Source organism: Amphibalanus amphitrite, unplaced genomic scaffold (genome assembly GCF_019059575.1).
Source record: "Amphibalanus amphitrite isolate SeventyFive unplaced genomic scaffold, NRLGWU_Aamphi_draft 001269F_arrow, whole genome shotgun sequence".
Classification (NCBI taxonomy): domain Eukaryota; kingdom Metazoa; phylum Arthropoda; class Thecostraca; order Balanomorpha; family Balanidae; genus Amphibalanus; species Amphibalanus amphitrite.
The window spans coordinates 137,412-160,576 of NW_024882762.1; the positions used below are offsets into that span (position 1 = coordinate 137,412).

At 50.5% G+C, this 23,165-nt stretch overlaps 2 protein-coding genes and 1 non-coding gene across 6 annotated transcripts; all 3 read left to right on the forward strand.

Annotated features, from left to right (window-relative positions):
- Positions 1-130: 130 nt before the first annotated feature.
- On the forward strand, positions 131-23,165 carry LOC122371684 (centrosome-associated protein CEP250-like). Of its 4 annotated transcripts, none has more exons than XM_043348195.1 (15): positions 131-172; positions 1,614-1,817; positions 2,081-2,264; positions 2,539-2,681; positions 2,978-3,145; positions 3,484-3,594; positions 3,894-4,007; positions 4,574-4,694; positions 14,624-14,775; positions 15,870-16,053; positions 16,566-16,725; positions 19,118-19,311; positions 19,558-19,695; positions 21,885-21,992; positions 22,176-23,165. In XM_043348195.1, exons 2-15 carry the CDS (start codon positions 1,648-1,650, stop codon positions 22,518-22,520), a joined length of 2,292 nt encoding a protein of 763 aa, XP_043204130.1. In that variant the 5' UTR covers positions 131-172; positions 1,614-1,647; the 3' UTR covers positions 22,521-23,165. The 4 variants fall into 4 exon arrangements, with proteins under 4 accessions (XP_043204130.1, XP_043204131.1, XP_043204132.1 ...); XM_043348196.1 differs by having other exon boundaries at positions 131-162; XM_043348197.1 differs by lacking the exon at positions 131-172 and adding an exon at positions 182-214.
- On the forward strand, positions 12,038-12,110 carry Trnak-cuu. Its single transcript has one exon. It is a non-coding gene; the product is annotated as a tRNA-Lys (tRNA).
- On the forward strand, positions 13,138-14,055 carry LOC122371685 (carbonic anhydrase 2-like). Its single transcript, XM_043348198.1, has one exon. The coding sequence runs from the start codon at positions 13,165-13,167 to the stop codon at positions 13,981-13,983; it is 819 nt and encodes a 272-aa protein (XP_043204133.1). The 5' UTR covers positions 13,138-13,164; the 3' UTR covers positions 13,984-14,055.

The following is a 23,165-nucleotide window of genomic DNA, read 5'->3' on the forward strand; positions in this document are numbered from 1 at the left end:
GAAAATCGCTCATTTACATGGGGATTGAACGGGGCTTCGAGACTTGACTCCAAATGACGTCATGAGCTGACGTCACGAAAAGGTAGAATCGCCGGACGACCCTACCTGGTATATAGGGCCTTGATTGCGCGATTCATTTTTGTTCGTTGTCGTGTTGTGTAGGCAAGTATAGGTCGGAATCGTTTTTTTTTATCGTGATGTCCTTCGTTGTGTTGTAAAGTTTGACGTTTTCTGTCTTAACAAACCATCTCATGATCTCATTTCAATGCATGTGTGCTACTAAATGGCTTAAGTTTGTACCACTATAAACCTGTGGTATGATATGGTGAGGGCGCATTATCATTTCCTCATGATTTTCTTTTATACCCAAATTGAAATTAGGCTCAAATTGAAATATTATAATGGACGGATTGACAGAAGTGCATAGCCCATGCTACACAGAGCTTTGCGAGCCTGAACCCCTCCTATATGACTAGGTGCACCGTGCAAGTGATGATGATATGCTATGCCATATCAATATGCAATGTGCTACACAGCGGCAATGCTTTGCAAATCTCACTGAGACATTTCATCCCATTCTAATTTGCCTTGAACTGACTGGCTGCAGCTGCTCTCACCCAATGCAGGTTGTCTCTGTCAGGAGGCTTAAAAATCAAGTGCTGGAGTAACTGGGACCTGTGCTCTTCCTATCAGGTTTCCAACACGGTATTAGTAGAGCAGACGTCACAACTCACACTGAGGTTTTCCAACCAAGGAGAGCCATGGAACTACCGACTGAGCCATGGAACAAACTAATGATCAGGATTCAGGAAGGAAGTGATAAGAATAAGAGAAGAGTATTTTTCTCTTTTGCTCCAGTGTCCAGTGTTTCAGTTAAAACATACATTGAGGTTATGACAAAGGTACTACTACTGACTGAATGCTGTACAGTAATGCATATGACAAGATTTCCTGGCGGGGGGGGGGGCGAGGGGAGGGCACTGAGTGCTACCTGGTGTGGTACATTCATATGTGGGTTGTTTTGGACCTCAACAAGTGAGCTTCCTTGCAGAGTAGAGTCATAGACTCAATGGGCCAATGGGGTCAACCGGGGAATAGTTTTCCTTTTATTTGAGTTTGTTTATCAAATATCATGAGGGCAAGTGTATGAATTCCATGGAACCTATTGTGCAGGCTGGTAAGGATTAATGTTTTGTTGTGGCTGAATTGTGTAAAGTGTTGTGGATTTGTTGCTCTGCTGGAGTAGTGTGTTGACTCTGTTGCCACACATTGCAATCTGGATTGAAGTGATTGGGTTAATGAAGGTAGATACTAGGTAGTGCATTTTGGTTCACCTAGGTGTACACACACAGAAATTTAGTTTTTTATTATTAAATGACTTGAACTGTTTGGTTTACTGAGACTTTAGTACCTACTTACCATATCTTATGCATGAAAGGCGTTTTAGTATAATAATGAATATGCCCCTGATGTGGCATGCCCTAATAAACGAGCAAAAAATACTATGATAAAGATTATATTGAACAGAATCCTAGTTGTGTATTATAATTCATTCAGGTGCATATGTTTTTATATGTATAAATTTACCCTTGACTCACTAAGCACTGTTTCAGTTCATTGATATTCAATAGACATCAGGCAATAAAGATGGATCACAGTGAAACTGTGGATATTCAGGGAAGTGAGGATATTCCATCTTCTGAACCTACTGGAACCTGTGAGGATGATGAACATATTTTAAGCAGCACTATGCAAGCAGATAACATTGAAGATGCTAGCTCATTATTACCTGACTGTGAAGAAGTGGATTCTTACCAGTAAGTTTATATTTTCTTGAGACTCTTTCTTGGTGCAATGTGACAGGATTCATTTTTTATATAAATTTAGTTCAAACCTTTTGAATGGAACGATTCACAAGGACAGAGCCCCTGCTAAGTGGGATCTGTCTTTTCATCTTGTTTCATTTCAATCACATAATTCAGAGTTCCCAGTCATGTTTATGTCGCAGGATGCAGAGCAGTGATGTGCCAGCCCCTCCCATACCGCTGTTTTTAGTGACACTGCCCTGCTCGGTCGCCAGGTCAGAGTGTGAACAGTGGCTGGAGCTGTGGTCCGTGTATCAGCGGGCGGCCGCTGAGCAGTTCGCGGCGCTGGCCGGCCTGTATGACCAGCTGGAGACGGCGGCGCCCGGGACGGCCCGGGACAGCCCGCGGGCGGCCGGCGGTCGCGCCAGGCTGGCAGTCCGCTACACCACCTGTAAACAGGTCGGTATTGCGAATGGGGCGTGTGTGTGTTGTGATTTTAGCCGCGTTACGGAAATAGGGTGTACTTGGATCCATTCGTGCCTTAGGTTTGTTCACCGTTTTTTGCCCTTCTTGTCACCGACTCTTTCTCCGCTGGTGTCCATTCCTTCCGGTCCTTATCCATTCCCCACCCAGATTACTTTCTCCCCATTGTCTGTAAATCTGGCCCAGCCGATCGTAACTAGTAGAGTAGAAACCCTGTACCTTAACCGTCTACACTTCTCTCTGTCTGCAGCTGCACGCCTCCAGCCAGCAGCAGTCAGCGTCATTAGCCATCCAGGTGCGTCAACAGCTGCGGATGCTCACCGCTCGCCTGCGCCGCTGCCGCGCTGCGTTTGTCGCCATCGCGCGACTGGTGCAGTGGAGCTCACCAGACAGGTAATGGTCGCCGTAGGAATCGAGCGTGGTGGCCAGTTTTACTCACTAGAAATAACAACTGTTACGAATACGATAAGTTGTCAAGCCTTTCAGGGAGCAAAGTGTTGTAGCGTTTGTGGTATAACTTTGGTGTGCTCCCCTCGCATTCTCCTCGCTTTCGCTGTGTTCTCTATGTTGCCTTTGTATTTGCTGTCGCTGTTTTCTCATTTGGTGCTTGTTTATTTTATTGCCATATTCCCGTTGTGCTGCACCACGCGACTCTATCCCCGCTGAGCTCACGGTTCCTGTATCGGCAGCGCGGCCGTCTGCCCGGAGGCTCTGGTGCCCGCCGTGCGCGCCGCCCTGGTGACGCTCACTGAGCGCGCTGACACGCTGACGGCCGAGCTGTCCGAGGTCACTGGACGACTGGAGAGGACGCAGCAGAGGCTGCAGGAGACGACCGACCGTGGACCAGATTCGTCCAGGTAACTCAATCAAAGCCGGCGCTGCACTGCTCATCGGGTGACCAATGGTGTCCCTCGAAAAAAAAACAGCGGCAGCCTTAGTTTCGAAACGTTTCAGTTTTCATAGTTTCTCGAAAATGATTAATTGACAATGTAGTGTGTGACCTGCCATATGAATGTCTGACCAGGCTAATGTGATGCTGTTACCTCATTATTTGATGGTATTTTTTTACGTGATGTAACACTTCTCTCTTACTAACTTCGCAAAACATCTGATTGCTGTTATAGATCAGCATTTCCTTTCGGCTTTCCTCAGCCCAGCCCAGCAGCTGGTGCTGAAACAGCTCCTCCTGCCACAGGTCCTGTGCGCAGTCGGAGGACAGGGAGCGGCACATCGAGCTACTGCAGACCAGAGCCGACAACGCGCGAGCTCAGTCGGAGGAGCTGCAGACACAGCTCGCCGAGCTTCGGTGAGTGCGTCTGACTGCCAGCACGTGCATGTGTTATTCGAAATGTGCTCTTTGAGAGATATTTACGAGAACTTTGGTGGTCTGCTGACGCCTCGTATGTGATGCTGCTCCATTTATGGCTTCTTGTTTTGTTAATCCGTTTGTTTTTGGTCGCTTGACTGACTGTATGAGACCTACTGTCACCTGACAGTTTTTGGCTCAAGGGCAAACTTTTTTCATCACGACACTGAATATAGAAGATCGATGAACTACGCTCATGTAAGAGTGCTTTCGATGCTAATCATGCGTGCTTTTTTCAGGGAGACGAGCTCAGCGGCGCTTTCGAGGAGCGTTTCTCGGTTAGAGACGCTGGAGATGGAGCTGTTGGAGGCGCACACCAGATACCGGGACTCGCAGCGGGAGCTGTACCAAACGTAAGAGGGTTCTAACAAACGTAACGAAATAAGCCTAGGGGAACTCCATCAAACGCAAGGGTGCTGTATCAGACGAAAAAGAAAACCGGTTTGGCTGAAGGTCTGAGCGGATTTATGCCTGAGTGAGCTGTCCTAACGTTAGCGTATATTTCAGGCCCAATTACCTGCCTGAGCTGATTCAAGCATTAGTCGTTTGTTTACTTCGTTATTGGGTGATTCAAAATATGTAATTTTGCACGTTGAGCGTGTTTTCCAAGCTGCAGCTCCCAAGTGTCCATTGACGGTCTCGGCTGCCCCTTTATGACCGACAGACCGCCCGATCAGCCCCTCACCTCCTCCTGTGTGACTGACTCGCATAGTATGGTCTCGGATTGTTTGCTGATGACCGTTGAATCTCCGCGGTGACCCGCAGACTGTCTCACTCTCGGCTCTCGCTTTATGGCCGGCTGACCCGCCGTTCATTACCTACCACCCTGTACTGTACGACCCGCAGATCGTCTCGGCTGTCAGTTGTCACTGTATGGCCGGCGGACCCACCGTTGACTACCACTCTTTATGACCTGCAGACGGTCCCGGCTGTCGCGCGAGGTGGCCGCTCTGCGCTCCGAGCGGGACACACTGGCGGTGCGGGTGGACCGCTTCCAGCGACTGACCGCCGCCGACGCCCAACACTCGGCTCTGCAGAAGGTGAGACGGCTTTTGTAGGGGACAAGGGGAAATGCCTGTACTGTGCAGTGTATGCACTACACTCTACACAGCTTCACAGTCACACACTTTATTCCAGCTAGCAACACACCCATTATTCCAGCGCCTGACCTCCATCGACGCTGAGTACTCCGCCGCACAGAAGGTGAGACAGCAGGCGACAGCGAAATACACGGTCAATTGGACGGCTATCAACGGCTGACCGCCTGTGGCGCCGAAAATTCGGCTCTACGAAAAGTGAAGGGGATCTGGTGACAGGATGAACTTTAACGGGGTGACGAACAAAATGCATTCAAAGCTCCAGATTCGTCAGAGACAAGCCGGAGTTTCACCGTTCATGCCTTTTCTGTCACAAGAGGCCAGGGTTGGCAGGGGGTGGCAAAAACTGGTTTTTGCCAGTGGTTTTAACCGGTTTAAACCGGCTGGCAGAAACCCCGGTGGCAAAAACTGGCAAAAACTGGATAAAACTCAGGTGGGCCAAACCACAACTTTTCTAGTTCGGAATGGATCTGAAATGTACAAATGCATTTCTTGATGTTATACAGGGCGTTGCAGGTAAATCCGACACTTGGAAAAAAACGTGTTTATTCGAGTGCTATGCTCACGATGACAAGTTTGGGCAGTATGTTACATTTCTATGATCAATTGCCTCCCCCAAAACACCGTAGTGGCTTGCCAACGGACGCCCATACGTCTTCCAGCAAGACTCCGCCCCGGCGCACAAGGCCAGGACGACGCAGGCGTGGCTGCTCAACAACGTCCCTCACCACTGGTCGCCGGACTTGTGGCCGCCCTTCTCACCTGACTGCAACCCCCTCGATTATTTCTTCTGGGGCGTGATCGAGGCCAAGACCAACAAGCACGCACACAATACCGTCGACTCTCTCAAGGCCACCATCGTGGCAGAGTTCGCCGCCGTAGACAAGGACACGGTCGCCAAGGCGTGCGAATCATTTCGCCCTCGGTTTGAGATGGTCGTCACTCGTCGCCGCCGAAGGCGGTTACATCGAGTAGAAGTGCAGCATATGACTCGAACTGGTGCTGAATAAAATCCCAGGCCTGTGTGTGCAATATTCATGCTTTCATTGCCGATTTCGTATTTTGCCTCTCAAGTGTCGGATTTACCTGCAACGCCCTGTAGAGATGCACCAAACATTCTGAAGTTTGCCTCATTACTTATCCCTGCTTAAAATGTCTATGCATGTCAGTAGGCATCCACCAGTCACCACAGAATGTATTTCCATGTAGGGGAGTGGGGCAAAGCTGCCACGGTAGGGTGCAGTGCGCATATCAGTGGCAGATACCCCTTCGCACTTCTGATTGTGCAGGACTCACTCTTGCACTGGCTCATTTGTCCATAGGCGTAGGAACGTTCTCGAAAGTGGGGGGGCCAGGGTCCCAGAGGTCCAAAACCTAACCTACCCCCAAAATCCGATTTCTCCTCGGATTTCGGCCACTTTGTTTTCGCAAACATGCTCAGAGGTAAAAAAAAAATCGAGACAAAAAAAGAAAAAAAAATTGGTTGAAATTTCAGGGAGTCTCCCGTCCATAAGCTCAAACTGATGGACGCGTTCCCCTGACCTCCGCAGCCGTTGGCACCCATGCAAATTCCAGAGGCATCCAGCAACTTTTTCATTACGAGCAAGCGTGAAACGTGCAAAGCGAGTCTTTTCAATATACCTATAAAAATCAGCATGAACGGCCCAGCTAGGCTCAGCCAGGCCTATAACGTTTTTAAGAGGTTTTATATCAGCGACCACTGCAACTGGGCTGATTGACTATCACTTATCAGAGGCCGGTGTGGGATTTTTAGACGGTCTGGGCCTTCAGAGGCCAGTTTAACCCTCCACGGCCCGGTCCTATAGGTTTTCTACATACGCGCTGGCCGAAGGGGCGGGCCGGCGGGTACGACCCCCTCGCCGTTTCGCCCCAGGTGGAGCTAGCGCGTCGCGGTAAAACGAGCGTGTGCGCCGTTACGGGACGCAGAGATCGATACCCGATTTTATGGTCCTAGGTCAACCGGTGACCTCTGACACCGTTCCGTGCTTCTATCCTCAGGATACTGAAATCCTTCTCCTCCACACCGCAACCCCCTCCGGGCTGGACAGGCAACTTTATCTCATGCGGGCTGCTCCCTTGGAGCGGCACCGCTGCTCCCGAGGGAGCGCACCCCGTAGCCGGGTGCACTGAGTGCCTTGGGGCTGGGTGGCCTGTCCTCTGGACGGGCTCAGCCCCGGCGACTCACTAGGGTGCCTGCCCAGACCAATGTCTCCCCCTATATCCTATCATCCTTCCGGCTCTGAAATGGTCTCATTGGACCGAAAGGGCCTAACCCAACAAAACAAACAAAAACCGGTGACCTCTGAGGTCAGGTCAAGTGCCTCAAGGCACGGTTCCGTTTTTGGTGAATAACTTCGCAAAAAATGGCCGCAGAGCCGCGATTTTGCCAGCATCGTGTTCGCCTCTGTCAGGCGCGTCGAATGATATACTTTTTGTTTGGGTGAGGTAAACTTAGGGTGTTGACCTCGGGTCACGGTCAGGTCGGCGTCCCCAGGTCACGAAATTGGTCGAAGGAGGTCATGTCGCATATCATTCGATTCGGCAGGTCTTCTTGAGTCCATAGGTGGCTTTCCCGACTCGCTAGCTCAATTTGATCGGTACCTAGTTATTGACGAAAAACTAATAAGACCCTTAGGGGAGATCCGTGTAAGACGCCCAGGGTCGGTAAGAGGCCCCATCGCTTTTTTTACCAAACCAATAATGTTAATTATTTTTTAATGTTCTTGTAAAGCAGAAGCCCTCTTGAAACAACAACTCACGAAACCTGAGGTATCAGGTGCGTCGCAGCGACTTTTGGTAAGCCTGTTTCTGTTTTTGCCCCTTTACTTGCTAGATATATGCATCTTTATCACCCTTATATATCTGAAAAAAACAATGGCTATCAAATGCAATCTTTTCTCATCGAAATTGTCACATGTTAGCTTCAGAATAGACCATGTTCTGGTGCGCTGCAAATGTCTCATAAACCATAATTTAAATGACTTTTCCCGCCTCGACAATGTTGAAGAAAATCCTTTGAAATCGGAGGCGCCAGATGATAAATAAGGTCATGCAATGCTGAAGCAATGTTGAATATTTATGCACTAGTGCATAAATATTATTTAAACGACTTTGGGTTTATTGACCCCTGGTATAGATTCAGATATGGCCTTATCATAGCTGTATATTGTATAGGTAATGATATTGTTATATATCACCTTTATAGACCACTGACTTAAATGGATATTGGATGTCTTTGCTGATAGGTATCACAAGAAAATTCGTGCACATCGATCAATAGAAAGTTTTTTTTTAACATATTGACGAATTGACCAGTTCTGCCGGTGATGGCATTTAAACAGCCCTACCAATTGCGTATTTTAGCAGGCACGCTCCAAAACTCTGATAATATTTTGTACCGTGCCTTATGCTCCCTGTTATGAGGAAATGGGTGACAAATGCATCCGCAAACCATATATCTTCTCAAATAAATTAAGGACAGCTGCTTCGTTTAGAGCAAAATGCCGACCAAGGAACAATGGACACTGGACAGTGTCCTACAACAGTCGGGTGACACGAATATAATCATTGACTATTAAATTATCACCATATCCGAGTCCTATCCGAGTCCTCTGTGATAAGTCAAGTATTTGATCGTGTTTGTATTCGTACTTGACACAAGGAGCACACAGAAATGGATGGTTATATGCTGATGGAATTGCGGCTCCTATTCAGCACATGTGTATAAATGTCCCCCCACCCATAACCCCGGTTTCCCACATTTTCCCCAAGTGTGAGAGGAAGGAAGAGGATGGAAAATTGTATGGTTTTCGTCTTACATTATAAGTTCTTTGTTTTTTTTTTCATTTACTAACAATGTTATTCTTCCTTTTGTACCGATCCGCTGCACCTGCACAACTATTTTTCAAAGATAGTAAGACTTTATTGACGTATCGGCGGGAAAAATCATTTAAATATCTTTTATGCGACCTTTCCTCGTTGAAATGTATGTTATGTCACGCTCGACTTGTTTAAGCACTCGTTTATAAATGAACTCGTTTCACTCGTTCATTTATAAACTCGTGCTTAAACAAGTCGAGCGAGACATAAAATACATTTAAACGAGGTGAAGGTCGCATAAAGTACTAATATTGTGGACGTTAAAACACTGTATTTTTTTAAGAGGCCCTCCCTTCGAGGATGATAAAACGCCCCCCGATAAAAAAACGCCCCCGATGCTAAAACGCCTGCACCTGCGGCAGGCGTGGCATTCTTTTTTCAAGGAGTCTGTTTTTGTTTCTTTTTTCTGTTTCTTTTCTTAGAGGTTATAGGTACAATTTTCGTTGGTCATCAGCGTTTGGTTGTGCTAGTTTTCGCATTGTTCGAGCGCTTTGGAAGTGTTATTGGTTTCGATAACACCGTATTTGCTTAGCTTTTCGAAATAAAAGGCCTTGCAGCTGTGTTCGCAAAGCGTCTTTTACAAGTCGACTTGACTTTTAAAACGCCCGAGGGGGGGGGGGCGTCTTACCATACCCATAGTGTAAGAGGCCCTTTTGCAACTTTTTCCAAAATGTTAAAGTTTACGGTTTGTGTACCCCCTAGATTCATTTTGAATGCAAATATGTATGGGAAAATGATGCATGCTCACAGCGCATGCACGCGTTAGCGCTTAAATATTATCAGTTGTCTAAAAATAGTAACTGAGCTTAAGGGGGGGCCTCCTGCACCACTCTCCCCTATAACTTCATAAATGACGTCGCGCAAGGTCAACATTGCAAAAGTGACGCATCGAACCTTGCAAGGAGTGCATGAAATCACGATTCGGTGTGCTTGAGATAGTTGGAGATCGATCATTCCCGGCGCCAGAAAAAGTTTTCAGTTTATCCCCATTGACCTCACCTAATGGTGAGGTCACGAAAATGACCTGACCTCATATGAACTTAAGGAAAAATCCGAGATATACATTATACAAGTTGAAAGACTCCTATTGGATACTAGGTCCTCCAAGGTTCATTTCCCTGTGAAATCTCCTCTGGCAGTGAGGGCGTTGCGAAGTTGCGACATCTGAAGACCGTGCAGAGGTTCACTTATGACCACATGGGTCAGTGACCTGATCTGACCCGAAAATGCGGTTGGTGTCAAAAGATCCCGTTTGATTCAAAGGTCAGGTATGCCAAGCTTCAGCTCTCTATCGCCGGCGTGTTCGGAGCTATCGCGAAAAAAAACTATGGAGGGGCGGCACCCCCCCCCCCCCCCCGGCTGGCGAGGGTTAAGGCCCTCAGAGACCAGTACAGGGCCTGCAAAGGGCAGGATGAGACCTTAAGATGCCGACTTGGGCCATCAGAGGCTAATGTGGGTCCTTACAGGCCAGTATGGGCCCTCAGAGGTCAGTGTGGGACCCTAAAATGCCGGCATGGGCCGGTGTTGGACCCCAGAGGCCAGCAGAAGACCCTCAAAAACCAAGATGGGCCTCAGAGGCCAGCATCGGGTCTTCAGAATCCAGTGCAAGGCCCTCAGAGACTAATGCGTGTCCTTACAGGGCAGCATGGGCCCTTAGAGGTCAGTGTGGGGCCGTAACAGACCGGCATGGGAGGGACTTGGAACCTAGAGACCAGCGGAGGGCCCTCATAGGCCAAGGTGGGCCCTCAGAGGCCGATGCGGACCGTTGGAGACCGGCATCGGATCTCCGGAATCCAGTGCGGGGCCCTTAGAGGTCAATGTGGAACCCTAAAATACCGGCATGGGCCGGTGTTGGAACCCAGAGACCAGCAGAAGGCCCTCAAAAACCAAGATGGGCCTCAGAGGCCGGCATCAGGTCTTCAGAATCCCGTGCAAGGCCTCATAGGCTAATGTGGGTCCTTACAGGTCAGCATGGGCCCTTAGAGGTCAGTGTGGGGCCCTAAAAGACCGGCATGGGCCGGCGTTGGACCCCTCAGGCCAAGGTGGACCCTCAGAGGCCGATGCGGACCCTTAGAGGCCGGCATCGGGTCTTCAGAATTACCCCAGAGACAGAAATGAGGCCACCAGAGGCCGGTGTGAGGCCCTCAGACGCCGGCTGGGCCCTTGAGGCCGGTTTAGGGGCCCTCAAATGAGGTCAATGTGGGTTCTCAGCGGTCAATGTGGGCGCTTGACCGCCACTGAAGGGCCCTCCGAGATCAGTGTAGGACCCTCAAAGACTGGTTTGGGAGCTGTTAATAGCTAGCGTGGGATTCTTGAGTCTCGTGACAATCGAATAAGGGCCAGAGCCCCATACGCCCATGGGGGCCCATTGGTTGTTTGGGGGGGGCCAAATGATATGATGGCCCCCTGATTAGCCTTTGGAGGGGGGAAGGGCATGGCCCTGATCCCCCTCTGCGACCGTCACTGCACTGAAAGTGGAAGGGGGAGGGGCAGAAACAGACATTGCTGGCCCCCAGCCTGTTTGAAACGAGGCTGAGGCACGGTCACCCTGGCCCCCAGCTAGTACGTCTTTGACGAACTATGCCGACCCCAAGCAGATAAGGTCAAGCGTTGGTCGTTTGTATACGCATTCTCCTGCACCGTGCTAGTATTGTCTTAGTATTGCCTATACCTTTTTAGTGCTCGCTGTCCCGCGCCTCGTATTCAACAAAATGCTGTCACCAGGACTCACAGTCTTGTCTCTGATATGGTTTCCTTCATTGAGTGAAGGAAATTGCGGTCAATAACGCTGTAGAAACAAAAAGGAATCCTCATTAAAGGGCAAGCTGAATAGTTGTCAAGTTACCGGGTGGTAGGTTAGGTACAGACAGACACTTAAGTCAGCAAAAAGTGGGGGGGCCAGTTAACATTGCTGGCCCCCCCACCTCCGAAAGTGGGGGGGCCATGGCCCCCCCGGCCCCCCCTGTTCCTACGCCTATGCATTTGTCACCCCCAAAAGGCGTCTTATGGAAAGCCCATGAAAATGTTTTTGAGTTATAGAACACTTCAACGGTCAATGTCACTTCTGGTTGAAAGCATAAAGCTTTCACCGAATTCTCCTAAAAATGTTTCATCTTTAAATCCATGTCTAGGCATATCATTGTGCTGGTTTTTAGTTTTTGCCAGTTTTTGCCACTTTTTGCCGGTTAAAACCGGTTTAAACCGCCCAATGGCATAAACTAGTTTTTGCCGGCAAAAATGCCAACCCTGCAAGAGGCTAAGTGATGTGTTGTTTGATTCTACTGCTACACCGCGATGTCGGGGTCCCCCACCTAGATGTTTAGTTTTTCTGGACGGGGGGGGGGTATCAATTTGGGGGGTGACACGCCGTGCCGCAGCGCTGCATAGCCCGGCTAGCTCAGTCGGTAGAGCATGGGACTCTTAATCCCAGGGTCGTGGGTTCGAGCCCCACGTTGGGCGTCTCTCTTTGGTGCCCGAGATGGGTAAATTGCTGTGGTGTTACTGATGTCTGATAGTGTTGCCGATGTTACCGGTACCCCTCTGAACGACGGGGATTCTACCCCTTCCCTCCCTCCCATTGAGTGCGCTCGTTACATAACGAAACATGTGCCGGGCGAATTTTCTGATCTATCACGGTGGCTGGAGAATATGATCCCAATTAAACATAAAGCCACCAAACGTAACATCGAGATGCAATATTCCTCCAGTGTCCAATTCGTGGTGAAATGTTATTGAATAGCATCTTGGATTTTCCTAAATTTCGAGTCTAAAGAAGTGCGTCTGAAAATATGAGCCTTTGAGCGTGTATCTCTCTTCGGCTGCCGGGGCTCCGCGTTTGACTCTGGAAGACCCTAAATGCGGTCACCAATGCCACAACCAACTTCGCTCATCGCTGACTTACATCTGACTTCTTAGTTGTTGGGATGCTGGCCAATCTAGCTGCAAAATGCTTTTCGCCATTTCCGCTGCTAGGAGACAGACGTCAGACATTCAACAGCCCCAAATAACATTACTCTTTTGGCAACGGATTCGCTGAGGCTGTCTACCTGGTGGTAGATTTGAACCCATTCACTACAATGATGCAAAACGATTCAATTTTCGTATGAATTGGCGCTACTGCCAATGTCGATCTTACGCCATTCATAAAAAGTCGGGGAGATGGGGGAAACAATTTCAATTAGTTCACGAATGCAAATATTTACGCCATCATCTGTTGGCATGTAGGTAGGCCATCATCTGCATCCATGTCGGACGCCCTTATATCCCATAGCGGAAGCCGACCTGCCAGTAAAAACTCTGTGCTACGGTCTGCGCGTGACGCCGTGACATGGAAGGGTCAGTGGGGACCGGGTCATCGACCTCCTCACCGAGACAAGGCACGCACCGGCTGGTCCTTATAGTGCAGCGCCCCGGCCGGTGGGTGTTCTTATAGCTCAGCACCCCAGCCGGTGCCGTCCCTGTCTCGTCTGCCATGCCGGCCGCCCGGCGCTCTCGGTGGCGGCCGCTGCTGGCTATGCTTCTAGCGGCGGTCGGCGGCGCGGCACACGAACACTGCGCCCCGCCGGTGATCGAGGGCCACCCGTGTTCGGATGTGAGCGGCCTGCGCCAGTCCCCGGTGGCTATTGACTCGTGCCGCGCCACTGCCGACGTCCACCGGCCGCTGCGGATTTCTAACCTGGACGCCATCCCGCGCCGGATGACGGTGGATAACACGGGAGACCGGGTGGCGGGGGATGTGTTCTGGGCGCCCGGTGAGACGCCCACCATCACCGGCGGCCGGCTGCGCGGCCAGTTCATCTACGAGCTGTACAACCTGCACTGGGGCGCCAACAGCTCCTCCGGCTCTGAACACCTGGTGAACGGGCGCAGCTACGCCGGCGAGCTCCACCTCGGCTTCAAGAACGTCAAGTACGCCACTGTGGAGGAGGCTCTCCTGCACGCGGACGGCGTGGTCGCTCTGGCGGTGCTGCTGGACGTCCAGGCGCGCAGTCCGGGCCGCGGGCTGACGGCGCTGGCACCGGCGCTGTTCCAGATCCGCGAGGCGGCGAGCTCGGCAGAGCTGGTCTCGCCGCCGACTCTCCGGGAGCTGCTGCCGCGCCAGCTGCAGCGCTACGTCCAGTACGAGGGCTCCTTCACCTCGGTGCCGCCGTGCCGTGAGGCCGCCACATGGATCGTGCTGCTGGAGCCGCTGCGGGTGCTGGAGCTGGAGCTGGAGCTGCTCCGGCAGCTGCGCGACCCCAGCGGACAGAATATCTGCACCAGCCTGAACCGGCAGCTGCAGCCGCTGGCCAGCCGACCGCTGCACACTAAACACGCGCACCGGGGCTGCTGACGCGCGCGCGTGCTGCGCACCGGCTACCGACTCCTTAGGTACTTGATGTTTGTTGGATTAGTTGTTATCTGAAATAGCAAAATGGCTAGTGTTGTTTTGTAATAAATGTCAGAGTTGTGTAATAAAGTGTATGAACTTGGCATGAAACAGCTTTATACCGACCAGAACGACCCGTCTTTGTAGATTGTCGTAACACCGACTAGTTGCACAGGCGTGGATCGACCTGACACACTAGAGAGTAGAGACACCAGAATATGGTGGCATACGTAAAACCTGCCACAGCTGACATTCGTGTCTAATCATGCCGATCAGACTGGCGAACGACAGGTTAACTGGAGGTCAGGTGGACAGTGGACACGTATGTTAGGTAGCCTGGGTGGACAGGCGTGAAATTGGACGACTGTCCTCGAAATGGCTAACGATTGGCTTCACACAGCCTTTTAAATGCAGCATCACAGTTACATATTATACTGGAAACGTAAACATTGTTTTTTTTTCTAACGGAGTTTACCATTAGTGCACGATACAGTTAACAGTAGGTTGTTTCTGTCTCTCTCAGCTAACCCACTGTCTCACACAGATAAGGTCTCATGCAACTATCTATCTCACGCACATCTGTGTCTCCTGTTCCATGTCTCAGGAGGCGGCCACGGCGGCTCTGCGGGCGCTTACCGCCGACCGACGACTGACCCTGTCCCGCCTGTCGGAGGCCGAGGCCGAACGGTCCCGCCTTCTCGCCGGGTTCGAGCAGGCCAAACGAGCCTGGCAGATAGAGCTGCAGCGTGTCGACAGGTGAGCGGACTGACGGTGATGAGCGGTTGTAGCTTGGGTATCAGTGGTATCAAACGAATTCTAACTACATCCCATCCAACAATTTTTGATGAAATGGTGACCGGTGTGCTAAATTTGCTTGCCTTTGGAGGTGCGCCTGCTAGAGGTGCACATGCGTGGATTTGTTTTGAAATTAAATTCAGAATCTCAAATTTGCCATAGGGGGAAAACATGCGTGAAATGGGAATTTGGTGGGGCGCCTGAATTAATTTGGGATTTAATTTGGAAAAACGGGATGTTGGTATTTTTACGAGGATAATAGCAAAATTGACACGCTTCACTCATATCGACAATCTGAATTAAGCTTTAATTCATGTTTGTAAATTAGATAAATTGGCGCTTGACCGATACAAGAAGCAAAACGAACGACCTACGACCAAAGTCATCTAAATTACCGACGGTGTTGTCCGGGTATGGAAGTGTTGGCGCACAATCTGTTTTGGTGGAGTTATGCTAAAGCACTGATAACGTCTCTGTTTCACTGTGCAATCTCAATCTGTGCGGGAATTTCTTCAAAGATATCGAGGTAAGCAAAATAGCACACATTTCTACTCTGCCTTTATAGCCATTTATAGCCACATCCCCTTTTTATTTATGTGTTGTTCTATGATCTAAAACAGTTTTCTTGCATTGTTTCTATATATTTTCTTCAATAGCTGTTAATACCATTGGCATTTAGGTACTATTGGTCTCAAGAGAAGGGCTCAGGTGACTTGTAGTTCAGATGCGGTGAACACCCTCACCCTCGCCACAACTCGAGTGGGGGTGGCGCTGGGTGGGAGGAGGGGTGCACTCGGCCCGAGCTGTGGCGAGGGTAAGGGCAATCACTGCATCAAAACTACAGGTCGCCTGGGCCCTTATCTTGAGACCAATAGTACTTGCTCGATGGCTGATCATTAGATCTGGGAGTGTTATGACAAATAAGTGACATCTGTGTCACCTTATGCTCTTTGCCGGGTGACCGGACTTCAGGCGGTGACCCGAAATGACTGGACTTCTGTAGGTGACCTGGAGTGACCCGACCTCTATCGTTGACCCGGATTGACTCGCCGCAGGACCGAGCTCGTCGATGACCTGCGGGGTCGACTGGAGGGCTCTGAGCGGCGGCTGACCGAAATGGACGCCGAACACCGCGACACTAGCGCCGCGCTGCGGGAGGAGCTGGCACTGCGCACCTCACAGATCGCCGACCTGACGGCCCAGCTGCAACAGGCCAAGCGCACCATCGTCGAACAGGAGGTGAACAGTTGGCGCGGGAGGGCTTACAGCCGGTGTAGACGCCGCGTGTCTGGATCCAGCTCAGCCCATCCCTAGGCAGTTGACATAAATGGCTTAGATCTTGATTAGTGAGAGTACGGGACTGAATGCAGGGTTCGAGGATGCTGCTAGAAATGCATAGTTGATGTTTTGCAATCAAAGCTTTTGATGGCCGCCTTTGTTTGATTTCAGTCCAAGCGGCTCTAAGGCTAGAAGACCTCGTAAATATGTTCGTCGATTTTATAATGACCTGTCTCGGGCTCGTCTACTCCGTATATCGGTATGCGTAACAGTCCGAACAATCCGACGGTTTGATGTCGGCATCTCGCCAATCAGTGATGACCGTCCTTCCGGCTACCTCATCGGAGTAGTTTCTGCATCGATAGGTGCTCCCCACCTCACCTCTCTCCCCTCCCCACCTCGCCTCTGACCTCTGACCCATTATATCGTGTTTCACTGACCTCTGACCTGCCCTCTGGCCTCACCCCGGACAGGTGCAGAACGATTACCTCCAGCAGCGACTGGAGGACCGTGGCGACTCGCCGCCCCCCTCGGACCTCTCCCAGGCGCCCACGGCACGGCTCTCCACCGGCTCTGTCAGCGACTCACGGCTCGCCAGGACGGCCGCCACGGCGCCCCGCGGTCAGAACAGTGGTGAGAGCGCGCTCATGGCGACGGTAGGGGCCATAGAGTAGGTACTGATAGGAGGTTAGGAGTCAGGAGAGTTCTGAAATGGATAGGGCCTGAATGAGCGCTCAGACAGGGTCGGCGGGTCAGGCTAGGGCTATCACGGATTCCGGGGAGGGGGTTGGGTTGGCAGACGAGGACTCTATGTGCTGAGACGGTACCGGTTGGGCAGAGCGGGGCAGGTGACATATGGCAGTGGTCGGCAGGTCCTCCGGGGTCGTGCCCCCTTTTTTGGCGGCAGGCAGCGCCATTACCCCCGCCTACCAGACTCCATTGGTGATACAACCAAGGTTACTGAAATTCCATACTTTTCCGTGACTCTTTGGGTACCATATCTGCGAGAAACCACAGGGGGCCCCGCCCCTCTCCCCTGCGGTTTCTCAAATACCTATCTCAAAAACGTTGGCACGGAGCGCCACCATTTTGGCACATTTTATCATAGTTACATCTTTTCTGCACATGTTGTGAAAATTTCAGACCAAAGTCACTGAAGGTCAGGTCACCAGACCACGTCAAGTGACCTCATCTTGGTAAAGACTGTAACGCCTGCCGTAGCTACACAGAGCGACAGATCTCTTTTAAACTTTCAGGAATTGATAAAGGCAACAACATGTACAAAATTTGTATCTCGGAAATTTGATGTCGGTGACCAAAGGTCAGGTCAATTTCACACCCTCTCCAGTCTCCGGTTATCAATGGGGGAGGGCGCAAAGTCAATGGTACAAAATTGAAAGGCGCCTCTTTTGGACGAGTGTCATTCCTAATACTGGGAAACACTGAATTGCAAGTAAACATGACCACTGAACCGAAAAATTGCACCCGTAGCCCCGTTGTATGTCCCTGAGGTCATTTCAGGTCATAGTGTATAACAGTTTTCGCTAAAAAAAAACTTTTGATAAAGGCATGCCAGAGCGATGAAAATGCCTTAGATGTGTTCAGCTCGACGATACGGATCGAATGATTTGCAACAAAACCTTCGATGCTTCTCGACGGGAGGATCACGATGCTGATAAAAGTGAGCTCTTGCAAGTTTTGAGTGAAAAGCTACTGAAGAAAAACTGTCGGCAAACAACGTATATTTTGGCAGTTTTTGTTTCCTGCAGGCTAAACCGTTAATCTTAGGTTGAATCTGAGGGCAGGCATAAGAAAAAACGTTAAGAGAGCTATGGAATGCGTTTTTCCGCAGTGCTGTAGCTCTATCCTTTCCTAAGCTATAGAACAGTTTGTTGAAAATTGTCAAAGGTTGACCTGGAAATTGGCGATACTTAACGTTCGATGACCTCTGGTTAGCTGACCTTTGACTTGACCAAAAAAGTAATCATAGTTTTTTTCATCATTTCTTACGGTCTTTCGAACGCCGACTACGGCGTTTCGCTAGTGACCCAGGAGCAAAGTTAGTAGGGGGTGTTCAACCTCCACCTCCAGCAGGGCGTGGAAGTCCAGGAGCCTCAGCGGGGCGAGGATTAACCCCCCTACGTATAGGGGTAGCGGATATTTTTCGGGAATAGATCACGTTGAAAAGGTCGGATCACGAAAAAACTGTACCCACGAGCCGATCATTTTTATCTGTCCTGAAAATGGCATGACCTTAACCCGAATAACCTTTGATTTGTGAGATATATCTTGAGATCATAGCAGGCCACAAAATCTCACTTCAAGAAGTTACAGCGATACCCGATTTACTCGGCATCTGTCATTGGCCTCTGGAAGGTCACCCAATGACCAAGGACCTTTAAATTGGGTAGCAGCGACTGCCTATCTTCACGGGCAACACGCTCATTTTTTTCTGCAAAGCTCCAGCTCAGAGGCCGAGATGCTCGGGTCAGGGTGCAATGGACGACTCCTCTCCCTTGCGTTAGTGACTGTGAAAACACCAATAGACGAGCGCCGGTTAATACATCACAGTTACTTTTGCACGACTGTACGGAATGGTGAGCAGCTACATGAAAATTGGCATGCGTCAGCTAATCAGTTCATGCTTTGTGCGTTTGACCTCGACTAATCTTTAAATCCCATGGGGCACAACAGTTGCGATGTCTGTCCCAAGGAGTCATTAATTCTAAAAAAGATGAGGCTTTCTCAGAGGCCCTCATTACCCCCCGCCGAAGGGCGCCATTACCCCCAAAGGGGGCATGCCCCAACATTTGCCGACCCCTGGCATATGGGAAGCCGAATACCTCAGGACGTCTTGTATGCTGTCAAAGCACGTCAAGATTTGCCTAGGTGCAGAGATGTGGGTGCTAGTGCAGTGCTCAAGTAAGTGTGCAGTAGCTCAAGGAAGTGTCAATGGCTGATACCGTCGTCAGTGGATAACTATGTATGTAACACCCACGCCCTAACCCTCCCTTCCTTTGCACAGCTCCGTCCGACTCGTCGTCCGAGGAGCGGGACCATCTGCGCCGCCAGGTGGCGCGACTCACCACCGAGCGCGAGGAGGCCGTGCGCACCACGGATATGCTGCGCACGGAGCTGCGTGTGGCGCTGGAGGCTCTGCAGAATCAGCGCCGGGAGGCCGACCTCCGGCTGATGTCTTCGTCAGACACCCGGATACATGTGAGTTGTGGGTCTTCACAGACGCTGGTGGAATCCAAGGTACAGCTGCTGCAGTTGGGACTTCAGGAGTTTTGGGATCTCAGACATTTGGCTCTGGTTATACGTGAGTGATGGAGGGTCCTCCTCAGACCCTGGCAAAATACCTCAGCGCGGCTTGAATACGGCTTTTATATGAGTGGACGGCGTAAGAAGTGACATGTGGTGTTCACTCCGTGATGTCACTGACCTCACTATCCTTCCCTGCAGGAGCTGGGTCACATGGAGCAGCAGAACCGCGAGCTTCGCGCGCTGGCCACCAGGTGGCAGTTGCGAGCCGAGGCCAGCGAGCGTGTCAGCCGAGAGATCAGCGGGACACTGGAGCAGGAGCGCACCAAACGACTCGAGGTTAGACTTGGTCCCGTTGTCACCGACAGACTGGGGTTGTTCTTAAAACATACTGGAATCCACTCAGCATTGTTTATTAAAATTACTGCTGGAATTTTCCATAAGCGGCGTAATCCTGACATGCGTGTTGTCTACGCGGAGCATCACAGAAAGAAAAGGTTCCTAATTACGAGCGAGCGAGCGCAGCGAGCGAAGCGAAGTCTTTTCAATATAACGGAAAAATCTCAGTATGAGCGGCCTGGCCCGGCCTGTAACGCTTTTGAGAGGCTTATATCTCAGCAACCGCTGGACCGATTGGCCTGCGGTCTTTTTTGTTGGGTAGCCCCATCCCTTCTACCCCGTAATTGACTACTTTTGATACATCTCAGTGACCGTCGTAGCACGTGTCACGTGAAAAGTCAAGGGTGTTCAAGCTGTTTTTCAAAAGTAGTGATTTTGATAGGCCCATATCTCAGCAGCCGCTTGGGCGATTGTCTTGCGGTAATTTTTATAGGGTAGCTGCACCCCTTCTACCAAAGACCGGATACTCTTGATCTATGTGAGTGACCCCCGCTGCACGTGCAAAATGCAAAAAGAAGAGGTGCCAAATTTGTTCCCATTTCAATAACACGGTAACTATTGGGGCGGTTTCGCTGAAACTTGGCATACAGGTAGGCACCCACCAGGCAATGCATTCCCATGTGTTGCGGTTAGGGTGCTACTGCACGTGCGCACGTGCAGGGGGCGCTCCCAGATCTCGAGAACGGCCGGGCCGATTGCGCTCAATTTAGGTACACGGTTGGGGACCAGTTAGTAGGGTGCCGTGCAAAAGTCAGTTTGGACCCCGTTTGCACGTGCGCACGTGCAGAATGCCGCTCCCAGATCTCAGGAAGGGCTGGGCCGATTGCGCTCAAATTTGGCACACGGCTATCGACCGGTTAGAAGGGTGCTTTGCGCAAGCCCGTTGGAAGTACCCTCTCGCCCTTCCGCACGTGCAGGGGTCACTATCTCGCTCGCTCGCTCTTCGCCCAAAAGGCGTTTTACTGGTTTCCTACGTAATATTTGATCGTAAGATTTTTGCTTCAGTTTGCACTTTTTCTAATTCCCGTATCATTAGCGTGATCGCCTCACTTCCAACCTTGTTTTTTACCACTTAAATGACAGCGTTGCTTTTGTTCCCCTTCTAGTCCCTCCTCTCACGTTCTATGCTGGTATCAATCTAGGTCGCGGCAGTAGGGGTGGACCGTGGATGTTTATTGTTCAATGACGTCAGTGGTGGACCGTTCGTGGCCTTTGATGTTTTCTGACTTACTAATTTTTTTGTTGACGCAGGATTTCGTAAATATTGTTGGCCATTTGAAGTTTGAACACAATATTTTGACGTATTTCGTGCTGTAGAATGGGCAATAAGAGAACGATGAAAAAATATCGTTGTGGTATTACGGTGCTTGTTAGAGAGGATACCACCGACAACGATATCATTGTATCCTGAGTGTGGACCTCTTGGCGATACCGAACTATCCAATCGCCGTCTAACTTAGCTGTTCGGGCTTCTTGACAATAATTTAAGTTTTTTTCTGACATCCATGACCTGGCGGTTATTTTTATCTGAAGCTTGGGTCAGCCTTTTTAACTGTGATATGCTGACTGCTGAATCTCAGCTTTCTTGGTATTTCCTAGACGTATGTGTAGTGTGTACGCGTTTCGTACACAACCGCCAGCAATGTTTGGCTAGGTTGTCTGGTATCGGAATACGCCCATCGTCTGCGGCAGAACACCCTGTAAAAACTGCTTATTTGGCAGTGCGTCTGACGCAAAGAACCAGAAATATTTATATAAAAGTGCGTCCATACCGTTACACCCAGAAAACTTTGCCTCGCTGGAATGCTTCCACCAACGGTTCATCGAACTGTTGTTTGGTCTATACAGGGTGTTGGGCTGTTGTTTGTAGCGGAACAGGGGCATTGAGCCTATGAGTTTGGCATTGTTAGTTTGTCTTGGTGCTCTAACTCTGACCAACACCACACCATTCACATCGATAGTTAGGGCGATGATGCACACAAGAAAATCGATAAATGAATATTTCTCCTACGCAAGCGATCTTCTGAATAATTGTGCGTATACGTCCATTGTAAGGTGACTAAGCCACATCTGTCGTCCGTGTATGGACGAGATTCATATGTCCATTACCGGAGCCGAACTCTTCCCAGATGGAGTCGTCACTGGTGGAGGCCTCGGATAAGATGCGCGAGATTCAGCAGCAGCTGGAGAGGCAGGACCAGTACTCCACCTGGGCCAAACTCAACCAGAGCCTGCAGGTAGGGCCGCCCCGCACCACGTGTGTTCGAAATGTGTGTGGCATGGCAACATTCGGGCTGTCCTGGAATTGATCTTCATGTAACATCGTCATTGTATGACCGGGTGCGACGTTTTTGTATTTTGGCATATCCAGTCCGTAGTAGTATTCCGACTGAATGTCCTTTCTGTTCTTTGTGTTACAGCTGAAGCAGGTAGAGTCCGTCATGCTCTCTCTTCTGAAGGTCGCTCCGCGCTGCGTCAGCGGCGTCACCAACTCTCCCCGCGACGCGGCGCCACCGTCGGGCGGCGGCGGTGAGGTGGCGCCACCGTCGCGCTCGGACCCGGTCTCGCCGCGGGGCATTCTGAAGCGTCGGCATTGGTCTCCGCCGCCGGCCTCCGGTGCCGACTGCTCGGGAGGCTCCCTGACCTCCACTGACGCCGAGGTGGAGGTGGGCACAGACGCCTCGCTGGCCACCACCGAGCCGGAGAGGTTCGAGGAGCTCTCCGGGCAGCCGTGTGACTCGGACGGGGACGGCGACCCGCTCTGAGGGAATGGATCAGGCCGGGATCGTTTCATCAGCAGGCGGTTGTCTGTGGAAAGGAACGGCTAAGATCTGAAATCCGGTCCTGCGAGCTTATATGATGCGTCACTAGATCTCCCGCTGCCCGGCCTCTCAGTGTCAGCTGTCTGTGCCAAGAAGATCGGGAACTGACCTGAAATGTTAATCACACCTGAACGCTACGCTTAAACACATTATTCATGAGACGTAGACATTAGACATAGGACTGCTTTAGCTAGCTAGCAGCTATTTTGGAGAGACTTCTATTGTTTTTGTTCATGAAGGAACTTAGACGTAGCAATGTTTCGACATTCGACCTTAAGTACAAAGATGCTGCCATATTTGCTCCTCGCGCTCAGTCCGTGGAGCCAACTGTTGCCTGTCAAGCGAGCTCGTCGCGTTTTGGCGTGGTTTTCGTGAGTAGGCGGTCAATCGTTAAGTCCCTGATTGGATGCTGGGTATGAAAAAGATAGGTCAGGACCGGTCCGACGACAAAGTTGAGCTCGTTTGTAGCACGCTAGGGACCAAATCGGCTGGATTGCCATGCTGAATGATATCGGCTCTGCTTTTATCTGCTGGCATTTTTCAGGTAGAGAGTGAGCTGTTGCACGATATACATGAAACTTCATTTTC

Bases quoted from the DNA above. Each gene is read 5' to 3' on its own strand.
- LOC122371684 (XM_043348197.1), top strand. The intron at 16,054-16,565 runs GTGAACAGTTGG...CACCCCGGACAG, and splicing joins GCACCATCGTCGAACAGGAG to GTGCAGAACGATTACCTCCA. The intron at 19,312-19,557 runs GTGAGTTGTGGG...CCTTCCCTGCAG, and splicing joins CGTCAGACACCCGGATACAT to GAGCTGGGTCACATGGAGCA.
- LOC122371685 (XM_043348198.1), top strand. From the start codon at position 13,165: ATGCTTCTAGCGGCGGTCGGCGGCGCGGCACACGAACACTGCGCCCCG.